Source organism: Crotalus tigris, unplaced genomic scaffold (genome assembly GCF_016545835.1).
Source record: "Crotalus tigris isolate CLP2741 ecotype Arizona unplaced genomic scaffold, ASM1654583v1 scf7180000018486.1709376, whole genome shotgun sequence".
Classification (NCBI taxonomy): domain Eukaryota; kingdom Metazoa; phylum Chordata; class Lepidosauria; order Squamata; family Viperidae; genus Crotalus; species Crotalus tigris.
In genome coordinates, this window is record NW_024097034.1 from 1 (window position 1) to 18,377 (window position 18,377).

Sequence of the window (18,377 nt, forward strand, 5' to 3'; positions counted from 1 at the left end):
AAACCATGGCCTGGACTATACGCACTTTTGTTGGCAGGCTGATGTCTCTGCTTTCTAGTATGCTGCCTAGATTTGCCATAGCTTTCCTCCCCAGGAGCAAGCGTCTTTTAATTTCTCGGTTGCAGTCCCCATCTGAGGCGATCTTGGAGCCCAGAAAAATAAATCTGTCACTACCTCCATTTCTTCCCCATCTATTTGCCAGGAATTGAGAGGGCCGGATGCCATGATTTTGGTTTTCTTAATGTTGAGTTTCAAGCCAACTTTTGCACTCTCCTTCTTACCCGCATCAAGAGGCTCTTTAGTTCCTCTTCACTTTCTGCCATTAGATGGTATCATCTGCATATCTTAGGTTGTTGATATTTCTCCCAGCAATCTTAATTCCAACTTTTGTTTCATCCAGCCCTGCCTTTCTCATGATGTGCTCTGCATATAAGTTAAATAGGCAGGGCGACAGTATACAACAGCCTTGCCGGACTCCTTTTTCAATTTTGGACCAATCAGTGGTTCCTTTCCAGTTCTCACTGTTGCTTCTTGACCCGCATATAGGTTTCTCAAGAGACAATGAGATGTCCCTGGTCTCCCATACTCTTTAAGAACTTGCACAATTTGTTGTGATCCACAACAATCAAAGGCTTTAGCATAATCAATGAAGCAGAAGTAATGTTTTTCTGGAACTCCCTAGCTTTCTCCATGATCCAGCGTATGTTGGCAATTTGATCTCTAGTTCCTCTGCCTCTTCGAAATCCTGCCTGTACTTCTGGTAGTTCTCGATCCACATACTGCTGGAGTCTAGCTTGTAGGATTTTAAGCATAACTTTACTAGCATGTGAAATGAGTGCAATGGTGCGATAGTTTGATCATTCTTTGGCATTGCCTTTCTTTGGAATTGGAATGTAAACTGACCTTTTCCAATCCTGTGGCCACTGTTGAGTTTTCCAAATTTGCTGGCAAATTGAGTGTAGCACTTTTACTGCATCGTCTTTTAAGATTTTGAATAGCTCAGCTGGAATACTGTCACCTCCACTAGCTTTGTTGTTGCTCAGATTTTCTAAGGCCCATTTCACTTCACATTCTAGGATGTCTGGTTCGAGGTCAATGACCATCTCATTGTGGTTATCTGGGATGTTAAGCTCCTTCTTGTATAGTTCTTCTGTGTAGTTTTGCCATCTCTTCTTAATCTCTTCTGCCTCTGTTAGGTCTCTGCCATTTTGGTCCTTTATCATGCCCATCTTTGCATGAAACGTTCCCTTCATATCTCCAATTTTCTTGAAGAGATCTCTGGTCCTCCCTATTCTGTTGTTTTCTTCTATTTCTTTGCACTGTTCATTTAAGAAGGCATTCTTATCTCTTCTAGCTACTCTCTGGAATTCTGCATTCAATTGGGTGTATCTTTCTCTTTCTCCCTTGCCTTTCGCTTCCCTTCTTTCCTCAGCTATTTGCAAAGCTTCCTCAGACAGCCATTTTGCTTTCTTGCATTTCTTTTTCTTTGGGATGGTTTTAGTTGCTACCTCTTGTACAATGTTGCGAACTTCCATCCATAGTTCTTCAGGCACTCTGTCTATCAGATCCAGTTCCTTAAATCTATTTGTCACCTCTACTGTATATTCATCAGGAATATGATTTAGTTCATACCTGAGTGGCCTAGTGCTTTTCCCTACTTTTTTCAATTTAAGCCTAAACTTTGCAACGAGAAGCTCATAATCTGAGCCACAGTCAGCTCCTGGTCTTGTTTTTACTGACTGTATACAGCTTCTCCATCTTTGCTGCAGAGCACATAGTCAATCTGATTTCTATGTTGACCGTCTGGTGATGTCCATGTGTAGAGCCGTCTCTTGGGTTGTTGGAAAAGAGTGTTTGTTATGACCATCCTATTCTCTTGAGAAAATTCTATTAGCCTGTGCCCTGCTTCATTTTGTACTCCAAGGCCAAACTTGCCTGTTATTCCGGTTATTTTTTGGCTTCCTACCTTAGCATTCCAATCCCCCATGATGATAAGGACATCATTTTTTGGTGTTAATTCTATAAGGTGCTGTAGGGCTTCATAAAACTGGTCAATTTCATCCTCTTCAGCACCAGTGGTTGGGCATAGATTTGGACTATTGTGATATTGAATGGTTTGCCTTGGATTCGAATTGAGATCATTCTGTCATTTTGGGGATTGTATCCCAGTATTGCTCTTCCTATTCTTTTATTGACTATGAAGGCTACTCCATTTCTTCTGAGGGATTCTTGCCCACAGTAGTATACCTGATGGTCATCTGAGTTAAATTCATCCATTCCTGTCCATTTTAGTTCGCTGATTCCTAAGATGTCGATGTTCAGTCTTGTCATCTCTTTTTTGACTAAGTCTAGCTTGCCTTGATTCATGGATCTTACATTCCAAGTTCCTATGGAGAAAAAATCTTTACAGCATTGGACTTTCCTTTCACCACCAGATATATCCACAGCTGAGCGTCCTTTCGGCTTTGGCCCAGTCGCTTCATTCTTTCTGGCGCTACTAGTACTAGCCCTCTGCTCTTCCCCCGTAGCATATTGGACACCTTCCGACCTGAGGGGCTCATCTTCCAGCGTCATATCTTTTTTCCTTTTAGTACTGTCCATAGGGTTTTCATGGCAAAGATACTGGAGTGGTTTGCCATTTCCTTTTCCAGTGGATCACATTTTGTCAGAACTCTCTGCTATAACCTGTCCATCTTGGGTGGCCCTGCACGGCATAGCTTATAGCTTCATTGAGTTAGGCAAGCCCCTTCGCCACGACAAGGCAGTAATCCATAAAGAGTATTCTGTAAATAGCAATTTATAATAAGCTTGTGGTCTGTACGAGGTTATTGATTGAAAAATACTTGGTTTTCAGAGAAGATAACATTATGTAGTAAGCTTAATAAATATATATGAGTTAAATCTTTATAGGTAAGTTCCTAGTATATTAAAATTATAAATTTAATATAATAGTAGTTTGGGCAGCTCTAGATTTGTTCTGCGTTTTGATAATTAAATAGGACCTGATTTGTAAGCTTAGTTATGTCAACCTGCAGTTCTTTTAAGTTTATGTGTTAGAATTATGTCATCCACACAACTTCATTTCCAAGAAATGTTAGAATAAAAAACTCTGTTAATTGGTAAAACTATTTTGATAACTTTCACAGGGTGCACTGGCCTGGAAGAGCTGATTGGGATTGATCCGTCCTTTGAGATATTTGAGACAACCCTTTTCAGTCAAATATCTAAAGGTTTGGAACGCAGTGTCCAAACTAAAGCAGTAAACCAGCAGCTAGATCAAAATATTTCATTGTTCCTGATTCACTTGTCTCCATATTTCATGCTTAAGCCAGCACAGAAGTGCCTTGAGTGGCTGATTCACAGGTAATTTATTCATGCTTCTCTGATATCTTACTGCTTGTTGCGTGGACGTCCATAGATTCAAGCCTCTCAGAGCATTCCCAGGGTATGTTGATTTAGGAAATAGTACTGGGAACCACTGTAAACACCTATTATGTATGGCCCAGTTTTTGGATTTGGTGATATTTCATCATGAGTGTAGTTAAGAATAGCATTTCCTTTCTCCATCAAGCCAAACTGGTTCCAAAGTATTTTTCTCCTCATGTTTTTTTCTTCTTTTCTAATCTTCCCATTCCTATTTATTAAATTGAAATGTTCTTGCACATCATATACTCTGTGTTTCTCACCAACGACTTTACCTATCCTCCTAGTTTTAATTCTCACGAGGCAAGTGGCCTCTACTCACCAAGTTCTCTTAAATTAAAAAAAAAAAACCCAGCCCATCAGGGCTCCAGAACTATTTTAAAGGATTTTAAGGAGAAAAATACCAGTGCAAAGATGAAGGTTTAGCAGTTCAGTATCATAGATTATATCATATTAGGTCCATAATTATCTAACATCATAACCTCTTTATCTAATTGTGTGTTCTGATGTAGGTTTCATATTCATTTGTATAATCAAGACAGTTTGATTGGCTGTGTATTGCCCTACCATGAGACAAAGTTGTTTGTGCGAGTTATTCAACTTTTAAAAATTAGCGACTCAACTCATAAATGGCATTGGTTGCATCCAATTCAGGTAAAGTAGTGAAAGGCAATATATGAAGTCACCTATATATAATGCTGTTGCGCATTATATAGTATTTCTGTGAAGCATTTGTACTTGTGTGCCTGTCTCTTTTGTTTATTAGATATTTTTCCTTAAATACAAAGTATACTACAACAAATCAATTTGAAATCTATTGATTTGGATCATTGTTCTTATAGATACTTTCTTGTTTTGTTTTCTGCTTTATAAATCTTTTTTATGTTCAATGTTTTATGATTGCTGACCATTCAATTGACAGTTTTTCAAGTAAAAATATTCCCACTTATATTTTTAATTTGTGACTGAATTATTTATTAGTAATCATTATTACTGTGTTTTAACAGATCATAGCAGCATACTATATATGCTGAGACATATCACTCTGTAAAATAAAAAATTTAGGACAGTTATTTGAGATAGGGTACCCAGTGATCTTCATTGCTGGCACTTTGAATCTGAGGTTTCTTTAAACTAATTTTTGGATTTTCTGTCTCCTGATACGTATTGTACATTTATACGTGAAGTAAAATGTGTAAGTAAATACTTTTGGAATAATATGTATAAATACAAGCTATTAGTTCCAATTTCATATAAAAAGCATAGGATTGTTTCTGAGTATATGAATGTATGGGTAAAAGCATAGAAAAAATAACTTTGGTTTGGAAAATATATGTGCTTAAATTAACTTTGAATTTCTGAATTAAATATCATGAGCTGTATCTCTGTTTTTAAAATTGATTATCTAGTTCAGTTTAGCAACTTCAAGATATGTGGACTTCAACTCCCAGAATTCTCCAACATATGCTGAGTGGGGAATTCTGGGATCTGAAGACTTGCACATCTGAAAGATGCTAAGGTTGAGGAACATATTTATTTATCTTTCTTCTTTTTGGCTCTCACACTCTCATAGAAACCAGGAGTCCCTCTTGCACGAGGAACTTTGATTACACACTGCCACAAAGATTTGGGTTTCATGGATTTCCTATGCAACCTAGTGACTAAATCTGTAAAGGTTGGTGAACTGTTCCAGTGCACTGCCAGTGTGATAGTCAGTCTCTGTCTCTGTGTGTCTCTCTGTGTGTCTGTGTCTGTCTGTTTGTCTGTCTCTCTTCCTCTCTCTCTCTCTCTCACTCTCTCTCTCTCTCTCTCTCTCTCTCTCTCTCTCTCTCTCTCTCTCTCTCTCTCTCTCTCACATACGCACACACACACACAACACACACACACAATTAGGACACAGAAATTAATTGAGTAGCCATCCTGAAAATTATTAAATTGTCAAACTACAGACATATTTAGCCAGGCCAGCATGATTTTTTTCTCTCCTACATGAGGTTATTTCTCTTTTGAATTCCTAACTTTAAACACAGAAGTAGTATTCATCATTCAAACATGCAGTAATATTGCCTGTATGTATTCATATTCCACCGGGTACAATTCTGTACTGCCTCACCTTGTACTTCTTATGGGACCTATATACAACTCATCATTTCCCTTACTCATGTGATTGTTGATTAGATTTTTATCTTGCCTGTATAGGAGCTCAAGGTGGCATTCATAGTGTATCCTCTTCCCATTTTCCCCACAGAAAATAGATAGAGTAGCTGAGAGAGTAGCTGGTCCAAGTCACCTAATAAGCTTCCACAGCTAAGAGTAGACTTCAACTTGCATTTTTTATGCTCCATTATGTTTACCATCACATCACACTGGTGGATGAACTCAGTGTGTGAATAGAGAAAAGTTATTGTGCTTATAAAAATAATGTATGGTTTGACCTTCCTTCCTTCCTTCCTTTCTTCCTTCCTTCCCTTCTTCCTTCCTTCCTTCCTATCTCCCTCCCTCGCCACTATTTACACTATCCCTATTCCAAATTTATGTTTTCTTTTTTCCAGGTCTTTTCACAATACCCAGGGAGTTCATCACAGATGAGAGTCCTGCTGACTTTTTATGCTTCTACAATTGTGTCTGCTCTTGGGGCCATAGCAAATGTCACAGACACCCTTGTCTCCAGATTGCTTCCATATATCCAAAAGGTACCTGATCATCAACTTTCCTTGCAACAGTTAATCTTTCTCTTTCAGTTGCTACAGGACATTTTTGGGAATGAGAACAAATGAATGCTGGGCATGAGGGAAAGGACTGTTGAAGTTTCCATAGCTTGCAGAAGATGCACTATGACATGAAATTGAACATCTGATTTGATCAATAATCTTTATTAACTGTTACTAGTGTCAACGCTGCTAACATTGGATGTTTTTGCTTTGACAAGTTAGAGATGCAACCATTTTCTTCTTTTGTTTTACTTTTAGTGTTAGATGATGCTAGGGGGTGGGAGGAATGTGCATGAGAGTTTAGACAGACATAATAATACTGGACTTTGTGTGGGGCTGGAGAAATGGAGGGAGAGCCTGCATTTCAAACTAATTGGAGAATGTAATTTATGACTGTTAATTGGAGGAGGGAATTGTGCTTTGATATTATGTGCTCAGGGGAGGGGAATCCAGTTTTTGGCTTAGATTGTGTTAGTGCCAATGCTATGCTACTCAAATAAAGAATCTTTAAGGTAAACAATGCCTCAAAGTTCGTTGAAGAGTTCCATCTGTGGGAACCATGACAACTAGTTTCCTATAAATATTTTATATTTTCCTCATATTTGAATTGCATATGCTTATATAATACAATCTCAGAGGAGAAATTAAAAAATTTAATTACAAGTTATACGTTTTTCAATTTTTAATTTTGAACCATCAAAGTGATAACAATTAGTGTATTTGAGGTTGTTTCTATTGACAGTTTCAATTCCAATTTCTATTTCTTTATGTCCTGCATTTCTCATTATATATTCTGCGTATAAGTTAAATAAAGTGAGACAGTGCAATCTAGGTGTATTTACCAATTTTGAACATGTTAGTTAGTCCCGTAGTCTATATTAATTTGCTATTTTGGTCTATACTCCAGAGGTTTTCTATAACCAATAAGCAAAGATAGATGTATTTTTGAAAATCCTGGGTCTTCCCTATTATCTAGTGCTATTTGTATAGATCTAAATCTTTTATGACATGCTATGCAATATTACTTTCAAAGACCTTATACTTAAACTACCAAACATACTTTTGCTCCTTTTCCTCACTATAGGGTTTGAAATCATCCTTGGTGGATTTCAGAGCTGCAACATATATGATCATCTGTCAGTTAACTGTAAGGGTAACAATGGAACAATCACTGGTTCGTTCGTTGATGTTACTGATTAGTAAGACTTTGACCAAGATACCCTCTCTTGTCAAAGATGGGCTATGCTGCTTGATTGTCCTTCTACAGAGCCAGAAGGAAGAAGGACTTGGAGAAAAGTAAGGCAAATGAGTGTATTTTGTGTGGGTGGGGGGGAATGTGTTTTTCTGTCATCAGCAAAGTGAAATAGTTTTTTAAAAAAAACTGTATTTGGTGCAATTTATTGTTCTGTGCTTGCATTCTTTGATTAACATGCAGTTAGTTTTCTCTATTAGTGGGGATTACAGATAAAATCAAAAAGTAAATTATGGATATATCTGAGGTTTGACACTAAGATATTTAATAGAAAATTCAGCTTTTGGTTTACTTAAAATGCATTTCATTACTGAATTTATGGAAGCATTTTCATATTTGTAAACTTTACTCTAGAAACAAGTCTTTAAGATACCTTGGGGTATTTGTGGAAGGGCACATTCCTTAACATCAGGGATTTCCTCTTTTAAGGGATCATGTTGACAATTTCCTGCTGTTCTAGGAGGTCCCATTAACTACTTTGTGTTCTTATGCAGACCATATGTTCATCTGTGTAATATACCCAATCTGATTGCTACTCTTCATGAAATTTCATCAGCTCACGATGTCAGTCCAATTTTACATTATCTCCTGCCCCACTTAGTTCATTCAGTTATTTATGGAAAAGCAGGTATGTTCATCTGTGCTCTGTCTTTTCACTTATATATCATTTCATTGTATACATAACAAATATAAAACCATGCATGGCATGGAGAAAGAAGACAAAGAGGCATTTTTCTCCATCTCTCAAAACACTAAGACTGAAACTCACTGAGAGACTTAATATAAGCAGAAGAAAGCTGTAGATAATTAACTTCTGGAATTTATTACCATAAGTGGTAACACAGTGATAGCCCCTCACCCAGATGGCTTTAAAAAGAAATTGGCCAAATTCACGGAGGAATTCTTGTTTTGTAGATTCAGTGTTAATTTCAAGTTGAAGGCTGTATCTTCAAAATATCAGTTGCAGGTAAATGGGAGAGTGATAGTGATATGTCTCTGATTTCTGCTGGCAAGAATTCTAGAGCCATCCGGTTAGTCATACTGAGCCACAAAATGCTGGATGAGCCTTGGCCTGATCCAACAGGACTGTAGTGGTGTTCTTAGGTTCTGTTAACGAGATTTTGCTCCTTTTAGAAACATGATTCTTTGAATCAGTCAGAACAAAGTAAGGGGCTTGTTGGCGTTATAGCACCCGACTTCAAATAACACAGGAAAGAAAGAGTTACATTTTGCTGTCCTAAATGATAAACACTGGGGATGGTTGAATCAGAATGTTTCAGAGACAGTCATTATTTCTTTATGGCATGTACTTGTTTTCAGAGATGGAAGAAGGATCCAACACAATTGATAATCAAATCTACATTAAACAACTGGAAGCTATACTTACAACTATACCACTAGAAAAAGATTTGGATCATTTATTGGCCTGGTAAGCTGCAGTCTTTTAATAAGTCATGATTTCATATCTCCAGGTTTTATGTCACAATGGAATTTGTCAGGTATACTGTAGGATTCTATTAGTTAAGTGTTGTAGACCAGTATTTCCTTTTTTACCCCCCTCTCGGGACCAATTCTTACTTCTAAAAATTATTGGGGAGGTGGGGCTTTTGTTTATATATGCAAGTAGTCCTTGTTTGGTGACCACAGTTGAGACAGACAGAGGTCATTAAGTGGGAAATCGTATGACCGTGACCATGATTTTCTTTTCCCACTCCTCCACCCTTTGTAATGTTCAGCTAGTACTGGGATAGCTGGCTTGCAGCTGCTAGCTATAACTGACAAAATTAACTACATTTACATTCCAGTCAAAAGAGACAATGAAAAAGCTAAGAGGGAAACAGATGGGAACACATTCTCTCCAGGGAACAACACCTAGATAAACAGGAATTAACACTACACAATCTAACAAAATACCCTAATCAAGGAATTACCAAGGAGTGAACTACACACCCCTTCACCATTGGTAGGGCAACTACTGTACATAAACAGCGAGCAAACCCCACATTCAACTAGCATTGATGATGTTATCCAGTTGGATACTGAAATGTCCGCAAGCAGACAACCAAGTTCAGAGAGCACCAAGGAGTCCATAGTTTAGCCCTGAGCTATAGATAATCTCTTCTGTTGGGCCTGTTCTGTTCCAAAATCTGTCACTTGGAAATTGGAAGCCTATTTTAATTTCAGCCTTTTTATGTGTTTATTATTATTTTGTTAAATAAAATTAGGTAAGACATATTTTGGTCATTGCTGGAAGGGTAGTGGTGATATGTAGATAGATAACGTTTGTGTACAGATTGGATACATAAACAAAAGCAGTATTTCATAAAATGTCTATAATATTAAGTTTTCACATTCTTTGAGGGAGTTGTGAAAAACAATATTAGTTCTCTGTAAAGAAATAATTATTTCCTTTTTTTTCCAATTTCAGTAAGTTTCTGGAGGATTATATTTCCTATGGTGTAAAGAGTGGTTCTGATCCTGCCAAAATAGCTGAAATTAATAAAGAGTTACTTCCTCTAATCAGACTTTTTGAAAGAAAGTAAGTAAAAAGATTTTATTCCACATTCTTACTAGGGATGGCAACAAAGTATTTATTCCTAGGCCAAATAAATCAAAATTAGCCTTTATTAAGATAATATTAAAAAGAGGTCAAAATATAGGTGAAGTCAACTAATTAATGTTTTATTCCCAAGTTATTTCAAGCCTGTTCGAGGGTACATATACTGCTGCTTCAACTTTCTTGGTCAAAACAGATTCTGCTCCATATGAAGAATGAATAGAATCTAGAAGTAGAAAGTCAAATCCAGGCTGACCCTCCACAGCAGCGGTTGTCCCGGTACAGCAAGTCTCACTACTTTCCTGATCCCTAAGTGCAAAGCCAAAGTCACATTGATTCCTCAGTTGTAATTTAAAATTTTTAATCTGCCTAGTTTTAATAGGTTAATATGTTTTAATGTTTATAACTCATAAATTGCCCTGAGTCACCCTATATAGAAGATGGGCATCATAAAAATTTAAATAATTTAATTTAATAAATTTAAATTAAATTTAATATATAACATAAATAATATCTGGCCTCAACTAACTCAAGTTGTTATGCTGGCCAAGGCAGGTTAAAAAAAACCTACAACTTTAGGGCAAGATGCAAGAGAGTCCTTTAGTCAAGTTGCATTATGTTCCATTCTCAAAAAAAATTCTGTGGAATTCTTGTTATAGTTTGCGCTCAAAAGTATTTTCCACATCCCCGTTATCTACCCATTTCAAAGCAAATCTCAGAAGTAAATCAAAGTAGGCCATGAAATTTGAATTTCAGTCATCTTATTCAGAAAAATAAAATAATTACACCTGAGTCTTCTATTTGCATTGTGAGCTACCCCATACCAATTTCAGTTCTAGTCTGATGAAAAAATTCTTAGAAGATACTAAGATGTTACTCTGCTGCTGAAAACCAGGTTTAGAATTTTTGTACTCAGACTTAACCGATTTCCATGTGTGACTCCAATTATGGAACATAACATTTGGTCTACCTTTTTACTGGGTTGTTGTTTAATATATGTTTTTTTGTTCTTAATGCCACACAAAGTCTCAGAAACTGGGCAGTAATCGGTGTAAATAAATATGTAAACAAATAAACAGTACAGTGAGAATCAGAAGATAGGGTCCAATCCCTTATATTTTTCTTCAGTTTATACATCTTCAATCATTTTTAATTTACTTTAAAATAAATAAATATCCTATTAAGAATTTCATGGTAACTTAACAACAGAAAATTGAAATATTGCATAGAAAAATGTTGAAAAAACTACAACTCAAAACTGATATTAAAATACTAGAAGTGTCTTATAGTAATAAATAATTCCAAACCAGCAAGTTAAAATTTATTCAGCACCAAACCATAACAATTATTAATAGCCTCACAGCTCTCCTAACCAGGAAGGTTTTAGAGCTTCAGAATTAGACTGTCACACAAACCTCTAAGGAATGAAGAAGTTTCTTTCAGTTTCTGTCAGCGCTTCTTTTTCTAGGTCAATCCTTTGCTTTCTGATCTCTTAAATCCATAAAACTGTCTACACTGAGTTTATTTTATTAATAGTCTGAAAGTAGATTTATCTTACCTGAAATATGTAATGTAAAGATTCTTGAAAATAACAATTAATAATGTGGCATCTTCAAGAATTCCACAAATGGCTTCTCTGGTTGCTGAGATCTTGTACAAGAAAGCTGACCTTGCAAAGTTTTGGTAGTCTTGTGTAAAATATGTGTTTGTTTATTTTTATCCCACCTTTAGTCTTTTTACAAATGACTCAAGACATTTATAAGGTATTAACAATTTCTCATGAAAAAGTGACTCTGGGTAGCATATACTAGGCATACAACATAACTATAAAACTATATATAAAGAACCATGCTTGGTTTTCCCAGAATATACCGTATGAATTGCTTTCTTTGCCTATCACAGGTACTCTAGAACACTAGATTTGGTACTGGAGAAATATCTGAAGAATGTCAAAAATCAGAAGGAGCAAGATCTTTTCCACCAATTTATTTCTCTTTCAGTGAGTGGTGGTAAATATCAGGTAAGTCAATCCTAAGATTGTATTGTTTAAGATTTCTTCTTTTTTAATTTGTTGACACTTTGGCATTAAGACCAGTTAGAGCATTTCATAAAACAATTAATCATAGACTTTTCTCTTAGCGATATTGACAAAAAGAAATGGCCTTGTGATACATTTAGAACAGTTTGTTGTCAAGTTGTGATGATGTGAACTTTTTTTTTAAAATGTAATCTGATGTCATAGAGATATAATGTCAATAGACCACGGGTGTCAAACTCGCCGCATCACGTGACGTGTCGTGACATATCGTGACTTTTTTTGCATTGCCAGAGCTGGGGTGGGCACGGCCTCTGCATGATGCAACTGGCCCATAGGCCGGGAATTTGACACCCCTGCAATAGACCATCTAGTTTGCATCTAAAGGCTATAAAAAGGCTGCTCTTAACTGCCTATAAATCACTGGTAGACAAAATTACCATCAAAAGTTTATCAATAATTGGCCACACCTTTGACACAGGATGCCAGTAAGAATCCTGGAGTTTGGCATGAATTGAATAAGTGCTCTGTAATCTACTGTCAGGTTTCAGCATTTAAACATGCTATATATGAATTGGAAAAGAAAGTTTAAAAAAACTTAAAGCAGTACATGGTCCATAAACCAATTTAAAATAGTTGGTTATATTTCCTGATTAATTTAAGGGAAACTCTGTTTGACTACTTTGTCTTGGTTCATATACAAAGAGAGTCAGTAGTAGAGAATATAGACTGACAGCAAATTACAGTATAGATAAACAATATATTTGCTGGGTTTTTTTTCCTGAAGTATGTCTTTGTGTTTATATGTATAGTAGTTGCACATTTATGAACAGAAAACGACTAAGAAATAAGCTCCCTGATCTTTCAGAGGAACAGAGTTAGGACTGCAGCCTGATTGATTATACCTTGTATTCCTAGTTTCTAGAAGATTCAAATACCTCCCTGCTCCTTAGTTTGAATCATTCACAGCCAGCAGTGAGAGTCCTGGCTGTTCAACATTTGAAAGAAATAATTGAAACATCAAAGGTTGGTTGTCCTTAATCTCTTTATTTGTTTCATATTTCTAATTTTTTCCTGAATGTTTAATATGCTTTCATTAAGCCAGCAAGTGCCTGTTTAATAGTAGTGAGAAAAAAATAGGGGTGTTTGCAGCAGGATTATCCAACTTTCATAAGTTTGAGGACCACACCAAGTTTTGCAAGTCATATTAAGAACTGCACTTGGGTAAGGTTGAGACATATTTTCGGATGAGTTTTTCAGATGTTTTAAGGAGTGAAATAGGTACCTTTAAAAGCAAGTGTAAGATTTAAAATTTCCATTTTGTCCCTCCAATTCTGAAAACAAAACAAAACAAAACAAAAACAAAAAGGACCCACACATTTTGCCCCTATCCACTCTGGAGTCACTCTTGAAGCAACATATGGCCTCCAAATTATCATTTTTGTACCTCTTCTTTATAATAATCTAAAGTAAATTCTCATTCCTTTTATATTGAATCTAAACTGTACATTCCATTGCATAGCTGTCTGTACAGCATTGTTACATTTCCACTATTTCATGTTGACTAAATAAAAGATGACCTTTTATAAACTTGAGCAATAATTGGAGTAGGTCACTACTACAAAAGTGGTAATGTCAGAAAAACCTCTGTCCTCATTTGTACTTTCCAGTTACCATGCGCTGTATATAATGTATATCTACAAAAGCAGAAATGAGAATCTAGGACAGTCTTCAGCTACCCTGTATAAGAAGGATTGACATTGCCTTATTTTTATGTATTTATTTTTATCCTGCCTTCATTATTTTTTAAAAAATAACTCAAGGCGATAAACATACCTAATACTCCCTACTTCTATTTTCCACACAACAACAACCCTATGAAGTAGGTTGGGCTGGGAGAGAATAACTGACTCAAAGTCACCTAGCCAGCTTTCATGGTTAAGATAAAACAAACTGGTTTCTAGCATGATGTCTTAACCATTAGACCAGTGGTTCTCAACCTGTGGGTCGGGACCCCATTTGGGGTCAAACGACCATTTCATGGGGGTCGCCAAACCACGCTGTCCACCATTTTTTTTCCTTTTCCCTAGCTGTCCTACTCCCTCTTATTGGTGGCCACACCCACTTGGGGGTCACCACAACATGGGGAACTGTATTATGGGGTCACGGCATTAGAAAGGTTGAGAATCACTGCATTAGACCAACTGGTTTATAAATGTTGCAACCATAACTCCTGTGATTCCCAGATTCATAATTTAATGCAATGTATAATTATTATTATTTAAATAAGTCTGTATGTAAACAAGTTGGATTTTTCCCAGAAATTGTGAATTCATGACATTACATTTTGATACCTTTTTAACGTTGGTTTCCTTCATGATTTTTATTTTTAGGAGGGCTTTGATGACTCTTTCATAGAAGAAGCAATTGTAGCACGACTAAAAGATGATAATTTAGGTGTGGTTATGTCATCTCTTCATACATTAGATGTAAGTCTTAATCCATTGGAAGATAAAAATATATGGTACTTTGAATTAGTCAACAATGAATTAGCTGTTGCATTGGTTAGAATTTCTTCCAGAAGCTTCAGTCACAACATTCCCTCCCATTTTATCCCCCTGAAGATGAGAGAGAGTGACTGTGATAGTGTCCATTGAGTTTCCATTGCTGAGGGCGGACTTGAACCTATGTCTCATTTAGGCCTGTTCCAATATTTTGATGACTGCACCACCCAGGCATGGCACCTGTCTAAAGAAGAATTACTAGGGTCCACCTATGGTAGCATGTTAAAGCAGATTCCCTGCTTCCCTTTGTTGACTGAAAATCTGTATTCTCTTACTTGGGAATTAATCCAATTTCAGTCAGAGGGAAATTTGAATATGTAGAATAGTGCTTTAAATTAATATTGCCTGAGACAAATCTGAGGAGGGAAAACTCGAAGCCAAGAAAACGGATCAGATATTCAACTTATTCTGGACAAGCAGGTTAGTTTCAATCTCACTAAGCTGTAACTGTATCATCAAAGTAAGATTTTTTTTTCTAGGAGACAGAAAAATCCTTAAGATGTGTAAAATCTAAAATAGAAACCAGAATCACTAAGTCTGTTTTGATAACTAGACTCATTCATGTTATATTTTAAAAACACTTTATTTTTTAAAAATACACATATTGTGAATATTTTTGGGTAGGATTCTGCATTATATTTCTCTATTTTATGTAATTTTGTGTATTGTTTGTTAATTTTATTTTAGAGTGCCTTGATTCGTTTGAATAAATTTGGTGAACAAATTGGACTCAGTCTGTTGTCTCTGTTTGAAAGAGCTGATCTCTTAAAGGATGAAAAATGGTAGGTGATAATTTTTACATCATTCGGTCTCAATTTTATATTAATAGTGGGAAATTTTTCCAAACCCAGTGCTGGGTTTTTTTTTTCAGATTATTAGATAAATAAATGCCATTTATTTTTTCACCTTGTAACTATGTTTGTAAGATAGTTGTCAATGTAATAATTATATTGTTTTATTCTGGCAGCAAATTCATTAAAGAATCTGTGTATGGAGGTAGTTAGTTACATATTCTTCTATTTACATAAGTTACATGGTTACATATTCTTCCATTTAATATGACCTGAGATTTATACATTTTTAAAAAATGATCTGAGATTTATGTTTTAGAGTAAAACGTTGCCTCAAAAAATGCAAAAATATACATAATAAACATATTAATATATTCAATGTTCAAAGAGATAAGGTGGCATTAAACAATGGTGGTTCCCTTGTGGCTAATTTTAAACACCATGAAAGAAAAGTAAATTATTAGTTTCTATTGCTGTCTTTGTACTGCAAGGGAAGGAAAAATATGTTAGATAGTCTATCCTGCTTCCAACATGACTTTGCCTTTAATATCAGGCTCCATCTAAAAGGGGAACATTGTCTCCTCTTTCACAGGCAGCACCATGAGTAATAGAAATATGTTTTGTTGTCGCAAAAGGTTCAATCATAACAAAATGTTAAAGTGTGTTTTACAGCGTGCAATCTTGGTTATGGAGTGTAATCTAAACATATCCATTCTTCTTCCTATATACTTGCTAGGTGCAAAATTCTAGAAATGGTATTATGCCTTTTAATGAAAGTAGATACTATTAAGGAAAATAAAGATCTCTTCAATCAGTTAGTCCTACAATTGCTACCTTTTCTGGTCATAACCAACAATGATTTAAAATCTGCTGAAGGGAGAGTGGCAGTTTGCATAACAGAGTCCGGTCTTTGTTCTCTTCATCCTTTGTTGAAAGGTTGGCCAAATGGTAAGTAATTGAATTCTTTCCTGAGGCAGAATTCTAGAAGTTGAAGTCCACAGGTCATAAAAGGGCCCTTGTTCCCCACTCCTGTCCTAACGGGAGGCTGAGTCACTGTAATTCTCTTTCTGTGTTATTTAAGAGTGTTTTTGTAAGAAAAAAAAATAGAAGCAAAAGTCAAAAAAGGCGACCTTTTGTTTCATATTTGTGATTGTGCAAGTTTGAAATTAAGCAGCAAAACAAAATCCAAATGACATGACTTTCCAGTGGTTGCTCACAGTGGATCATTCTGATCCAGAGATGCAATTCTCATTTGCTCAGGGGCTTCCTCTGACTTGTGGTATAGTGAAGACCACACTCCAAAATTGAATAGGTTTAGGAGTCAATAGTTGAGGGCTGGAATTCAGTCTTTTATCTGAGTAATCAGAATTGTGCAGGTAGTCCTTCACTTACGTCTATAATTGGGGCTTGGAATCTCAATCGTTGAGCGAAGTGATTGCTAAGTCAAAAGCCATGTGACCATTTATCTCAACGAACACAATCTGCCTCTCCCACTTGTGGCCTTTAAGTGACCATGCAGGTTATTAAGCGAAGCACTGGGAAGGGGGCTAACGTCTCCCATGTCTGGTGGGGCAGGGAAAGTGCTCCACCACACCCAGGAGACCTGGCTTTCTCTCCATCCACTGCAGAGAACAATCACGAAATGATGGCATTCGCTAGTATTTTTCCGTTCGAAGGGGCAGAGACAATGGTGTTCACTAAAATAAAACATTGCTCAAAGCAATGGCATTGATTAGCGTTTTTGCTAGATTTAAGGTCTGTTGTTCCAGTGTGCTGGAGTGCTTCTCCTCCATTTGCAACTTTCTGAGGAAAGTCAGAAATTAATTATACATGACGATCAGATGATCAAACAGTCCTTAGCATCAGGTCAAGCACCTGAAAAGCGGTCATGTGATGGGGGCAACTTTGTAAGATAGCGGGAAGCACTTTACAGGCCGTGAAGCACCCATTCTGAGGTTGTCGTGACTGCAAACAGTCATTAAACAACCAGTTACAAGTTGAAGGCTACCTATATTATCAATTTATGGGTAATGTTATTGAAACTTCTACATTTTAGGCACTTTTTCAATAAATAGTTATTCTGTGGTATCATTTTTTTGTTGTTGTTTGTGAGAAGAATGATACCCTCCATTTTTTCCATGAATGAACTTGAATGATTTTTTTCCATGAATGAACTTTAAAATCAAAGTACACATTCTTTTAAAACCTTTCCCTCTCTGTAGCCATCAGTGATTTCAAAAGGTTTAACCAGTCTCCCACTTCGATTTCCCATTCTGTTTTATGTTGTTATTTCCTGAAATAGTTTTCCAAGAGGTGATTAATTCAGCTAAGTCAGGAGACTTATCAGGCGCATCTAATGCCAGACTGCTGGACCTCTTGTCCAAGAACCTGATTTCAGAAGATTCTTCCTTCGTGTCAGAAATGGTATGTGTGGAGTTTACATGTCCTGCTTATAAAATTCTCGAATTCGCAGATCAGCAGTTTTAAATAAAGTATAAGAAACATAACAATAAAATCCAGCAGCCAGACGTTCTGTGTGGGTTACATCATGTTGGAGGATATTTCAAACAATGATACTCCAGTTTAGTAAGAAATGCATAATTTTCATATTTCATTGATGCAAAAGAACGTGCAAAATGAGTACACGTGAACCAAACCTTGAATCAGCTAGTTTGGTACATTCTGTTCTTAAAGTAGCACCTCTTGAGAGATTCGCTTTATAATCCAGCCAAGCTATAACGCTGCATTTATTTATTTATGAGACTTATATACCGCTTTAAGTGGAAGCACTCTCTAAGCGGTGTACACCAGTAAGCAATGTATGTATATATTTACATTGCCCCCAACAATCTGGGTCCTCATTTTACCTACTCCGGAAGGATGGAAGGCTGAGTCAACCTTGAGCCGGTGAGATTTGAACCGCTGACCTGCTGAACACAGTCAGCTAAAGTGGCCTGCAGTACTGCACTCTAATTGCTGTGCCACCTCGGCTCAATTGCTGATTGAAAAGAAACTTGAAAAAAGAACTGAACAGGTTTCTCTGC

General features: G+C 36.4%; 1 protein-coding gene across 1 annotated transcript in view; it reads left to right on the forward strand.

The window, feature by feature from the left end:
• Positions 1 to 3,146: 3,146 nt before the first annotated feature.
• The window catches only part of HEATR1 (HEAT repeat containing 1), a gene marked incomplete at its 5' end in the record, with an annotated part of 39,880 nt that continues 24,649 nt past the window's right edge, over positions 3,147 to 18,377 (forward strand). Inside the window, 14 exons of the mRNA XM_039353038.1 lie at positions 3,147 to 3,363; positions 3,936 to 4,077; positions 4,997 to 5,098; positions 5,976 to 6,116; positions 7,219 to 7,430; positions 7,881 to 8,014; positions 8,707 to 8,815; positions 9,815 to 9,925; positions 11,846 to 11,963; positions 12,897 to 13,004; positions 14,372 to 14,467; positions 15,230 to 15,324; positions 16,070 to 16,281; positions 17,636 to 17,757. Coding sequence (XP_039208972.1) covers positions 3,147 to 3,363; positions 3,936 to 4,077; positions 4,997 to 5,098; positions 5,976 to 6,116; positions 7,219 to 7,430; positions 7,881 to 8,014; positions 8,707 to 8,815; positions 9,815 to 9,925; positions 11,846 to 11,963; positions 12,897 to 13,004; positions 14,372 to 14,467; positions 15,230 to 15,324; positions 16,070 to 16,281; positions 17,636 to 17,757 — 1,919 coding nt within the window. The remainder of the gene's footprint in view (positions 3,364 to 3,935; positions 4,078 to 4,996; positions 5,099 to 5,975; positions 6,117 to 7,218; positions 7,431 to 7,880; positions 8,015 to 8,706; positions 8,816 to 9,814; positions 9,926 to 11,845; positions 11,964 to 12,896; positions 13,005 to 14,371; positions 14,468 to 15,229; positions 15,325 to 16,069; positions 16,282 to 17,635; positions 17,758 to 18,377) is intronic.